Source organism: Protopterus annectens, chromosome 7.part0 (assembly GCF_019279795.1).
Source record: "Protopterus annectens isolate FY-2018-M chromosome 7.part0, PAN1.0, whole genome shotgun sequence".
Taxonomy (NCBI): Eukaryota; Metazoa; Chordata; order Ceratodontiformes; family Protopteridae; genus Protopterus; species Protopterus annectens.
Window position 1 is genome coordinate 272,108,101 of NC_056739.1, and position 13,449 is coordinate 272,121,549.

The window sequence follows — 13,449 nt, forward strand, 5'->3', positions numbered from 1 at the left end:
TAGGAAAACATTCACTGATTTGATCATTTGATAAAAGGGTAGTTCACTGAATAGGGGTCGATGAATAGCTATTCACTGAATTGGTGTTTTGCTCAAATGATATAGGCCCTTTATTTGTTTATATTTGTTTATAAAGGAAAGCAAGTTTAAATACAGACAAAGACTGACTACAATTCAATTGAAAGTATGCAGTATTTATGAAGTGATTATGGAGAATAAATCCAAATAACTGGAAAACTAATAGTTACTTCTTCAAATGAATACAAGCTAACTGTGATGAGTGGGTATAGATTACCTGGAAACAAAAAAAAAAAAAAAAAACTGTAGCATATGGAATTTGAACTTCGTTTCTTTTTTCATTAAAGTAAATTGATATATATATCTATATATCTGTATGTATATATATATATATATGTAGAGAGAGAGAGAGAGAGATCGGAACCTTAACTGTATACTTAGGAGTCATGGATCCATGCCAAAATTAGCAAAAGAGGCATGGAACAGAATAGCAGCATAGTAGTTGGATAGACTGTCCATATCAATGAGTAGCATTCCGTTCTCATCACAAAGTTTTTTTTTTGCATTATTTTATGGAATTGAAGGCCTATACCAGTAATTATGATATGTAATATTCAAGTGATACAATCACATGACAGATTTTGGAGACATGCATTTAGAGATGAACACCGTACCGATACTGTCACTTAGGAAAAAAAAACATTCACTTAGTGCATCTAATCATAATTAGAGTTAGGCAATATCATCAGAACTATTCTAAATAGATCATTTTGTTTCTCTCTTCCAGCTGATTTATGATGGCATTCCCAAAGGAGACCTTCAACAACGAGTCATATACCTGCGAGTTCTAAGTGAAGAAGCATTTCGTGAAAACATCCTTTTGGGAGAAACGCATATCAAGCTGAAAGATCTAGACCTCACCAAAGAGAAGATTGGCTGGTTCCAATTGGGATCCACAGTGTCGGGAACCTTAGCTTAATTGTTAGTAGCTAGTGACTAACCCAGACACTGGACATGTGTCCAGCATCTTTATTCAACATTGTGAGATGTCCTCATGCCTTATATCAAGGCCATCGACACTGGAATACTTTTTCCAGGAATTTTTATTTAATCTTGGCTATTGTGAAGGGCCAGCTTTTTTGAGATGGGCCTTCATGCCAAGATAAAGACCTTCCAATTAGGGAAGTTATAAGCCATGATCAGATGTCACATAGTGACAAGAAGGACTGTAACATGGCAGACGTATACCTTGTGTCAAGGGAATATGAACCAGAATAATAACATTTTTTTTTTTTTTTTTTTAAGGAAGTGTTCCTTTGGGAAAGCTTACTTGACAGATAAGCTTCAGTTCTAAGTGTTTCTTAAAGTCATCGAGGAATGTCCTGAGTTAATATCTGCTGTGTACAGTAAAGGAAAACTGTAAACCTTTCTGCATCATCAGAAATGTGTATTCAATGTAAAGGTACACGACTCTTACAAGTCTGTATTGCAATGTAATACATTTATTCCATGGGGGTTCCACTGTAGCATTCATTATTCCCTAAAATTTATTATAGCTGTGTCCCTGTTCTTTCACTGACAGACTGATTTCACGGTTTAAAAAACATTGAGGAGAAGCAGGAACTCTTTGGCACTTAAGCATGAAAATCTTCCTTGACTGACTAATACCATCTAATAAGCACCCAGAATTTTTGGAAATGTCTGAAGACTGTTAAAAAAGCAAGTTGACTACTATGGTTTCTTTAACAAAAGAATGATATTGACTGATGGTATGAGAGCAGTTGAGCAGCAGTCATCTAGGGCAGCATTACATGTCTGCTGCAGCAGAGCAAGCATTATTACTGATTTTCCCACTGTGAGAAGAAAAACCTGTACCGTGTTAATTAACTGCTAGCTACAGGAGAAACACTGGATGGTAACTTCTGATCTAAGTATTTTCTAATCAACAGGTATTTTGTTAAATATTTTATAGTGCCACTTGTGACTTTTTATTGATAGGTACTTGTGATATTAGATGTCAGAGTTTGACACAATCTGCAGATATTCATCAGGCATTTGCAGGGGCTGTATTGGAGTGCACTAAAATCCACTATAATGCCTTGCTCAAGGAAAGGAACAAGTAAAAATCCTACAAAGTTTATTAAATTGGACAGTTTCTGAATTGTTCAGTGGCAGATTGATTGTGAGCTGCTTTAGAAATGTAAGTTCAAAATGAACAGAAATTATATGCAACTGTTATGGAAACTGGCATTTTCAAAGATTTCATGCAGCTTTTTTCCTGATCCTTTTTTAAAATAAGGAATGTATTTACAATATTAAAACAGTATGGCATTTGTGTATAAATGTTTTATATATTTGAGGGGCTTTTTGCATTGATCAGCAGGGCAAGTGATAGACAATGCAGCCATCTTTACCATTCAGTGTTTTACCATCTTTTACGGTTAACACATTTTGTACTTTAATCAGAAATGCTAAGGACGTGCATTTGCTTTCTAATTTTTTACTGGTCCAATGATTGTAAAGTACTTTATGACAATGTTATGCAGTTTATCAGAATTTATTTTGATTCCATTTCAAACTCACAATTCCATATGCAACTGTTAATTATTTCCAAAATATACACTGTATGTGAGGTAAGATTAATTTGACAGTTTTAAACCCGCCTTAGCAGTTGGACATGCAGGTGTTTATTTTAAACATTATACTTTTTAAGTGTGGTAAACATTTTTTTCTTCTCAGTATGAGAAACTGAATCACATTAATTCTAGTTACTTGTAGATGAACATTTCTCTAAAAGCAAAAAGAATCATGCTGTTCAGCTGAAGCAAAGTTCATCCTGCCAATTATATAAGGTTGGAATGTTCTTCTTTTGGCTTTGTGATACTCTCACAGATATGTCTGTATTTCTCTTTCTCTGTGTGTGTGTGCATGCGTGTGTGTGTGTTTATATATATATATTTATATATATATATATGTATCGTTCCTCAGGAGAAAGGTAGACCTGAAAGACATTTGAATGAAAGTTAAAATGTTTAAATGTGTACAGAATGTCTTGAATTTTTTTCACAATACTCTATGTCTAGCCTTCCACTCATGACTGTAACACTTAACATTTGCTTGGTAGCAAACTACAGACAGTAACCCTATCTAGTCTGCCTTTTAACTGAATTCAGCATTCTCCTTTCCCTGTGTCCTTATCTCCTCCCTTCTGTACCTTTTCCATACCATGAAATGGTTACTAACAAATTATTTTGTTAAAATTTACATTACCTAAAACTGGTGTAAACCTTAAAAAGGGACTGGACAACATCCAGGTGGCAAACTCTTTAATTAGTTGTTTTCAAGCTTTTTAGACTACTTACTCCCATCACAGAAGTACACAGAGGTGGACGCACGTGCACACGCGTGCGCACACACACACACATATACATACATACACACACACACACACACACACACACACACACACACACACACACACACAAACCTTTCCTGAGTAATTTTATGATTTATGATCATGCCTTCGTAGTGGTTTAGTACATGGCACAGTGCCCCAAAGAAAATGAGCAATGAAAAATTATTTTTGGTGCCGTCAGCATGATAGTTTTTGAATTATGTAATTAATAGTTTCAAAATACAAGTGTGCATTCTGTATCTTGTAATTGTAGCAAAACGTTAAATAAGTAGATGATATTGCACTGCCCTTTATATAAGGTGAAATCTGCTATTTTCTGTAACTCACACAGAACTCTCATGGAAAGTGATTAGGGAGTCAGACTATTTGCGCACTTTCTGCAGAAACTGCAGTCATAAAAATGTATCATTCAGATTCACAGATGCACAAACTGCATTGGAGTTTGTAAGAGGTGCAGTACTTCAGTGGTCCACATTCATGGCTTCATAGCCCACGGCCTTTTTCATTTAGATAGTTTGTTAGAATTAACTGTTATTTATTTATTTTTTTTAGACTGAACTGCGTAGATAAGCAGTCATGATACATATCCATATTTTATACTTGTCAGATACTGCAGCATATTTAATGCCGGCTCTCTGATGTAGTACGTATGAGGAGTGCATCTTCTGACCAAGAATAAATACTGACATTCTTCCAATCCACAGCACACTGTAACAAAAAGACTCACTGCCTTCTTGCTGTACTACAGGCTTGCTACTGCATGGATGATGCAGCTTCTCAGTATCCATGGCATAAACCCTAAAAAGATGATCCAGATAGTTAAGTCCACCTGCCATATAAACATCAATTTCCCTGGTTCTTTCCAGCGTGATGAATCCTACTGAAGCATTTACTTCACTGGTCTTACTTTATGGAGTCGTAGTTCTGGCTGTCTAGAAGTAGTATAGTAGGAACTCCCACCTACAAGTAGTGTAGTAGGACCTCCCACCTACAAGTAGTGTAGTAGGATGTCCCACCTACAAGTAGTATAGCAGGACGTCCCGTCCACAAGTAATATAGTAGAATGTTCCAACTAGATGTAGTATAGTAGGACATCCCACCCACAAGTAGTATAGTAGGACATCAAACCTACAAGTAGTATAGTAGGACATCACACCTACAAGTAGTATAGTAGGACATCAAACTGTATAGTAGGACATCACACCTACAAGTAGTATAGTAGGACATCACACTTACAAGTAGTATAGTAGGACTTCCCACCTAGAAGTAGTATAGTAGGACTTCCCACCTAGAAGTAATCTAGTAGGATGTCCCACCTAGGTGATTTAGTCAGACAAATCTGCCTGTACTCATCTCTGTGAGCATTACTTTTTGACATCGAAACTTCAAAAGTAGTAAGTGGCATGTAAGTGTTTGATGTATCCATATCATGATAATACATTGTTCACCTCCTTCTCCTTGTTAACTTCTGACCTATTGAGTTTTTTCTACATTCCATTGTGAAGATGAGTTTTGTTTTTGTAAGTCTTAGGGAGCTAGCACTGTTTTGGATTCTAGACAGGAAAGGTTTGGTATAAGATGTCTCCCATAGGTTCTGCTGTGTTTGGAGTGTACTCCCTAACAAGGGGGTCATAATTTCTTTCACCTTGGTCAGCAGTCACTAAGAATCCCAGCTGCCTGAGTAATTCCGGTACTGTCATTCTTTCCATGTTTTCATGAGTACCTTCTGGCAAGGAAATAGTGATTACATATAGGAACTCGAACAGTACAGTGGTCACCTTTGCTACACCCTGTTAGTACTTGGTTCTCCGGTCCAGTTCAATTTTCGACTGGGGTATCTTCCATGTGGAGTCTGAACATCTTGCCTGTGTCCATATTGGCTATGTGTTCTCCCATATATCCACTGCTTGTTTTCAGAGTGGGCAGGATTTTTGTTCTGCTGTTTTAATTAACTGCCTGAGTACTGCAGGTTATTTTACAGGATTCAGATTACATAAAGCTCTGCTATCTTATCATAGTTTTCTATTCACAGCACTTCAAAATTACGTCCATAGAACTGTTCTTCATTTACAGCAGCACTGCACACCACATGAGAAGCATCTAACGTGAGGATCTAAACCAAATTGTTTGTAGTAAAGGGAAACACAGGAACAGACCTTTGTGTTTGCACTGTTCCTTTCTCTGCTCACCCTGCAAGCTCAGGCAGTTAATTACAACAGCAGAACAAAAATCCTGCCCACTCTGAAAACAAGCAGTGGATATATGGGCAGCCCATTGGAGACATCAGAATAACTCATGGAAGAGGTGAAGGATACTGGAATAACATTCCTAAAACAAGTACCAGTAGCATAGTACCAGAATTCACAACTGAAAGATGTCATATGGCAGTTCTTCTGATGGTTTTGGAATTCACTTAGGGCAGGATCTGTACCATGTCCAGTAAATTAGGACATAAAAGGGCTGGTAAGCCAAACAGAACTTACATGCTGTCAGAATGTATGTTCCCATGTGAGATATATCCTGCTGTAAGAGTCATGTTTAGTTAGATTCATAAAGATACAGGAGAATATTTGCTTAGGTCCACAGAAAATGATGTGCCCAGTAATGTAAATTGACGATACTCTCAGTAACAGTCTGTTAAGCCAGTGCATCACTTTACTGGACAATATAAATAAGACAGGAACTAGTTTGTTGTCCTGGTTAAACCTCACACATTTTATTTATCATCTGAGAACTACAAGCCTGTGCTTTGTATACCTGTACAAGTATTGCTTGACTTTCCTGAGAACAATACACAATTTATTGGCAAATATAGCTCAAAACAGATATCCTGAGTACACGTGGAATACACAGTTCCCTGTCAAATACAGCTTAAAACTGACAGCCAGAATAGACATATTCTTGCAACACATCTCCTCAAGCTGTGAGATTTTATGATTGAGTACACCAAAATTAAAACTACAAAAGGACTTCTTTGAGGATAGGATTTGTCCACTCCACATTTACTTTATTAATCTCACACCAATTCCACTGCACCTTGCTGAAAGATTCATCAGGAATACACAGCAAAGGAAAAAAAATGTCTTGCTGTTTTTATGGGAGACTGCAGTCTTGGAGAACACAACACAAAACAACATTTGAACAGTGACTCCACTCACACAGAGCAAGCAACTTTTTCTCCAGCTGTCTTAATGTATGAATTTTCATCTAGAAAAGACAGCTGTAATACTTAGACATACACTGATAAGAACATGGCCTCCCCATCACCCCTATTCCAAGTGAAACACCACATGTTTGCTGTACTTAGGATCTAGTCATTACCAACATTCACTTTATGTTTATTAGTGAAGAATGAGCAATCACTCTGCAAAATAACATTACTCAGATATCAGCATCTGTTTGCCTGTGTTAAAGAAATTCAACCTGAACATCAGCCATCTTTGGCAGAGAGAAAACTTCAGTTGCTGTGTTTCAGCAGAAACTATTTGGACAGAATATACATGGCAGAACAGTACAGAAGTAACTTTGCTTCAGAGTACCACCTAACTTTAATAATGTGTAATCTCACCCAAAAATATAAACAAAAATGATGTAGCCAATGGCCACTCAGGTTTCTGATAATTAACTTTTAGACACCAGTCTTTAATACTTTAAATACTTTACCCTTTACACTATATATATATCTCCAGTGATTACTTCTGCAGGTTTTAGGTGAACAGTAATTCATTTTATGATGTGCTACTTCAAAAGATTTTACAGAAAGAAAGACACTATTTCAGTAGATTCAAGAATTTAAGTAAAAAATACTAAATTTAGTCTAGATTTATGAAAACATACTGCATGATGGTTGGTCCTAGCCATGAATAGGTTGAAATGCATAAAGAAGCAGAAACAATATGTGTATGTATGCATATATACACAAGTGTGTGTATATGATGTAAGTGTGTGTGTGTGTGTGTGTGTGGTACATTTGAGTGAAATGCTGAAATAGCAACATCTGTTTGGTTGACAGAAACAGATGGTTGACAGGTGCATGAGATCAACAATCTTCTGACAAGTGAATATGCATTTTTCTCTGGGATTGACCAATCTCATAGGTAGTATATATAATTAACAGGGGTTGTGGGGATCCCCCAACCCTGAAAACAAAATAGTTTTTTTAATTTGCGTGCTCCATTATTAATCCTTGGAGCATATGCAGTAGCCTGTCCACATTCTGTCATTAGTGCTAAAGTCAGTATTTCGTTTGTGCAATTCAGAAAACCATGTACGTATATGTATATATATATATATATATATATATATATATATATATATATATATATATATACACACACAAACACATATATGTGTATATCTGTTGTGTATATCTATCTATATATAAACATATACATAAACAGCCATGACACTTCTGCAGCAAATACTGTACGAGCCAGAAAAGTCTCTAAAATGGCAGATGCAAATAACAATGATAAAACAATAAAAATTTTTTTTTTTTGGTTGTTTACGCCAGAATATCCAACCTTAACAACTTCAGTTCACTTTAAAGTCAACAATGATACTAAGACAGGAAAATGTTTAACTCCAACTAACATTAGAATTAAGCTAAGTTTTCTTTTTTGGTTACAACCAGATGCTCAAGGACTAACATTTTTTCTATCAGAGGTTCTTTATGCACGCCATTAAAATTGAATAAAAAAACACAAATATTGTTTAAACTAAGAGACAAATTGAAAGTACATTTAATTATAAAGAGATTTAAAAACAAACTGATTATATCTTCTCTTCCACTATTCCTGATCTGCTTTGGTCCACGATGACAAATTTATCTTTGTGGTAGTTTCTGTGACCCCTCCAATCTTATGAGGTGATAGTGAGCGAAGAAATAAGAACCAGATCCACAAACAGCTCATGTATCCATTCCCGCCATGTACTGAAACGTAGCCCCATACTGACTGTTTGGCATTTACTTCACACCACTCTCACTGCATTATTGCACTCTGGTGGACTTCACCACAACTCCTTTTTTTGGGAAACACCATTGTAGCTTGTTGTACAGGGAACATATTTTCTTGGAAATAAATATCACTGTGGTGATAGCTTCTTTAGTCCTTATTTATGTATATATTTTTTTAAACTGACACAGTCAGTGTCAGCATGTCATATGAAAGCTTAATTATTTGCATTTGAAATGAGCTTGCCTGTTAAAGTCTGCTGTGCAGCTATGGACATGATGCAAGTCAAACACAGGAAGCAGCGTAATGTATGGATTTTTTTCTAACTTGCTGCAAAAGGATTATTTATCTTTGCGCTTCAGTTTATAATTTCATCTCTGTGAATCCAGTTTGAAAGAAGCAAGAATATGTGCTAAACTGGCCTTGAATGTTGACTAGAGAACAGCGATTTCAGTGTTGTTGAAGAATGGTATTTGTCATTTTGTTTTTGTACACATATGGAAAAATAAATGATTATTGTGTAATACATCATTTGTAACATTTAATCAGAGTCTTAAAACATAAAATGCATATTTATAGCTGTGTAATGTAGTGATGTGGCATAATTACTGAGCATATTTTCCTGAAAATTTAGACCTCAGCTCTGCTGGTGTATGGGGATAAAGCCATGGCAATGACTCAGGTGACTCAAGTTCCACTAATGCCTCAGACACCTGTTGGAACTGACATAGGGAGAGAGGAGGGATGAGGGTCTGCCTGCTTGTTTTATACTGCAGGGACAGGGGGTGTATCCTATGGCACTTGACTGGGCATGAGCCCTGGTGGTGATGCAAAGGCTTGTCAAGGACTGCATTAGCTCGATGGGCAAAGAGGTGTACATCATCACATAGTTAAGGGCAGAGCCTTCATGGTGCCACTGAATGTCTAGTAAGATGAAACAGCCAGGCATGTCACAGGTGTGTGGTTTAAAAAGTGAGTAGCCCACTATGACCCAGAGTAACAGGGATTCTCATCTGACCCTGTCCCTTTGGGCTGTATACCTAACAGAACCTAGAGGACCTGCAAACTGCAGATGGAGGGAACCTGTGTGTAGGGCTCTACTGGTAGGGAGATCCTTCAGTGTTAGGGGTCAAACCAGGACAACACCACAGCAGGGGAACCCTTAAAAAAGGAATATCTGAGCGATAACCACAGAGGAAAGTGATAGCAGCAGCAGGTAAACACCAGGTGTAAAATGACAGATTAAGTGGAATTAATTTACCTGTCTATTTGGAACCAAAAGCAATGAGGTAGCTAAGACTCTGGAACTCTTTATCATTAAAACTACAGTTACACACTTTCGTCTATAAGACATCTTCAGAATCATGAATGAATCAAAGAAACTGAGTCTCACTAATGTGACTCATTAAAGAGTTTCAAACAATGACACCCCCCCCCCACAAAAAAACAATCACAAGTAAGCATAGGGAAAAAGCCTGTCAAAAAGCAAAACACTGTGGATCACATTGCATGTTGAGCATACTAAAATGCAGACACAGCAAGCAAGATGTAAAGATATAAAAATATATATTATAATCTAGCAGCACACAATTATAATTCCCTGAGATAGAAATAGCTTCATTAAGACCTGGATAATTTGCAGCATCCAAATGGAGCTGCCAGAACATCTCTCGATGTAAAAGCCAATTCTGCCAGTCCCCTGAATATACAGCAGAATCAATATGTTCAAGTACCATGAATTTAAATTTACTAAACCCAACACATACAGAAGCATGTCTAGCAAGTGCACTCTTGCTATCCATTCTAGTAATGCTGTACTGGTGTTGGTATATTTTATTAAGTGCGTTGTTAGTCTTGCCAATGTAACAGGCAGGACAGGAGCAGCACCTCACCTGGTACACAACTGTCTCAGTATAGCAGTTACATTTACCTTGTGCATTCATTCCCAATATTTTTTCAAGTAGTGTACCCCTAAATCAGTGTCGATAAAGGGACATTGGTGGGAGCGGCCACATTTAGATGTCAAGAAGAAATTATTCTGAGAGGTTTTGAATGGCTTCTCTAAAATGCTTTCAGTGTTGAGTTTATTGCACTGAAGAATAGACCAGTTTTTACATAACATTTTCTGTACGTCACTCACATCTAATGAATAATGCAAAACCATATAGGAATAACGGCAGAAACTGTGCTTTAGATCAGAAGCCATACCTTTCTCACACATGTTGAACTTGTAATTTTCCAAATCATTCCTGATTTTAGGGGCGTACATACAATCCATTTCCTGTAGAACTTGACTGTAAAAGTCTTCCACCAATGAAGTTGGATAAACACAGTCAAGAAACATAGTTTTGGCTAGTCAAAGTGCTGAATACATATATTGTCATCAGAGGTTAAGCAAGATACCCCGACAAATTGACTCTTTACCACCCTCTTCTTTTGATGCAAGGGGTGACAACTAGTGAAATGCAGGAAAGTGTTACAAGAAAGTAGGCTTTCTGTAAGTGGAAGTTGTAAATACCCCATGAATATCCTTGGTAATCTCAATATCAAGAAAGTTGGTGCGATCCATGTTCACACTATGTGTGAACTTTAAAAATGAACTTGATTCCAATTCTGCAATAAATTGAGAAAACTGTACTTCATCACTGGACCAAACAATAAGTATGTCATCCAGGTAACGGAAATAACCAACACAATATACAAAATGTTCCGTCTTGAAAAATGCTTCAATTTCCCATCTTAGCAAAACTGCAGTGGCAAAAATAGGGCCACCTTTCGACCCCCATTGCCACCCCCTGCCTATTGCTGCTTATAATATTCACCATCAAAGACAAGGAAGTTGTTACTTAAGACCAGTTCCATAAAATCCTGGACCAAAGACAGGGCGGTAATGAACCAAATTTGGATATTATTTCTTCAAACCACTCAAGCCCTTCTTCATGAGGAATAGCCGTAAAAAGACTTTGTATGTCAAAACTTGCCAAAAGATACTCCTTGTTGCACTCAATGCTCCTTAGTGTATCCAGTAGGTCCCAGGAGTCCTGAATGATGTGGGAAAACTAAATTAAAAGTGATTTAAGCTTCCAAAAAATAAACATGGTCATTGGCTCAGTGATAGAGGCCCCTTACAGCAACAATAGGCCACAAAGGTGAATCAAAAAGTTAGCATGAATGTTTGGTATCCCGAAGATTTTGGGGATCACAGGATGGAGCTCTTTAGCAAAATCAAACAACCCCAGGGGTACAGTGTCAAATAGCAAAAGTTTGAACAGAAAAACACTAATTGCCTTGTGAGCAATATTAATTCCATTGATTGACACAATGCTGTAAATAGAGTCATTGTTGAGCAATCTGTGCATATGGCCAGTGTAGACAACCCACTCCATAATTACCAATCCCCCACTTTTTTCAGGTTTCATACACCTGATATTTTTGTCATGTAGAAGATTGCTCTGTTATCCTTGGATAAATTATAGAAACTGTGCTTCCTCTTGTTATACAGCAAGCTTCTTATTTCTCTTTCACAAGACATCTCTAATGTATTTAACACTGAATGGGGGGTTGGCCACATGTTTTCTTTCAAAATAACTGGTACAGGTGTCGGGAGCTGATGCATCCCTGAACAAAATGTGGAAATTTAATTTTGTAGTGAAAAGTTTCAAATCCAATAGTGTATGTTCCACATTAAACCTGCCAAAGGGTATAAAACTGAAATCCCATGTTAATTTTTTGTATTTATAACCTCCATCTACAGAAAGCCTACTTTCTGTCATACTTTTCTGCATTTCACTAGTTGCCACCCCTTGCATCAAAAGAAGAGGGTGGTAAAGAGTCTTTATCAGGGTATCTTCCTTAACCTCTGATGACAATATATGTGTCCAACACTTTGACTAGCTAAAATCTTTGTTTCTTGACCATGGTTATCCAACTTCATTGGTGGAAAACTTTTATAGTCAAGTTCTACAGGAAAGGGATGGTATGTATGTTCCTATTAGCAGGAAGGATTTTGAGAAGTACAATTTCAACACTTGTGAGAAAGGTATGAGTTCTGATCTAAACTACAATTTCTGTCATTATTCCAGTATGGTTGTGCATTATTCATTAGATGTGAATGACATATAGAATATTCTATGTAACAATTGGTCTATTCTTCATTGCTATGATGATTTGAATTCTTTTTTGAAGGTCCTCCTACTTTTAATTTTGGGTTTATTCTTAAAGGTAAGAGAATTTTAGATAAACCAGTCAAAACCTATAGTAAGGTTAAAAAAAACAAGTGTTTGTTTATTGTGACCGTGAAGAGAGAGGAGATGAGTATGTGGTTCAATTTGACAAGGCAATAAAGCATGTTTAAGAGGAGACTACTGAATGGGATGTCTCTTTGGTGGTGTCCATATCCCAGAGGAATTGAGCATCACTGTAAACATCTATGAGTACAGAGAAGTCCCTTACTAGACCTGCAGCTTCATCTCAGCTGATCACACCTATCCACTATTCTGCATTTTGTATTGTCCTTAGTCAGTTCCTCACAGAATTTGCGGTTGTCTGGCATACAGTTGAGGCTTAGATTCACTAAATAATGACAAACATTTGAGATTAAAACTTCATATTCTCCAGAAGCTGCATGTTAATGCAAAACCTGTTATTCTAGCTACTTCCTAAGTATGGAAGAGCTTTATTTGAAATATGTCCTTGTATGTGTGCCTTTGCCCCCAGTTCTTGTGTTGAGGTCCAGACCTATGCAGCAGAACCTCTGGGCATACAACAACCTGCATGTTAATTTGTTCACCACATATGATTAAGCAGTCCATTTCAAGATTTGCTCCCCTCAGCATGGAAGGAGCAGTGGGTTGTGGATGCAGTCTTACTGTGCTAGGTGAGACTGTTCCTACTTGCCTCATCTCTATTTCTTCTGTTGGGAAAATGATCAAAGAGATGGGGTTGTATAGGGATATAAGTGAAGAGATAGTGAGGCAGGAGATGGGTTAGTTTAAAATGGAGTGAATAAGAGACAGTGGGGAGAGTGAAAATTGATGGAATTCTAGCCAGTTTAAAGTTAGT

The 13,449-nt window shown here is 37.1% G+C and overlaps 1 protein-coding gene across 1 annotated transcript in view; it reads left to right on the top strand.

The window, feature by feature from the left end:
- PIK3C2B (phosphatidylinositol-4-phosphate 3-kinase catalytic subunit type 2 beta) overlaps nucleotides 1-8,914 on the top strand; it is a 1,063,900-nt gene extending 1,054,986 nt beyond the window's left edge. Inside the window, exon 33 of the mRNA XM_044076750.1 lies at nucleotides 806-8,914. Within this exon, the coding sequence (XP_043932685.1) occupies nucleotides 806-997 (192 nt within the window). The 3' untranslated portion in view covers nucleotides 998-8,914. The remainder of the gene's footprint in view (nucleotides 1-805) is intronic.
- Nucleotides 8,915-13,449: the final 4,535 nt, after the last annotated feature.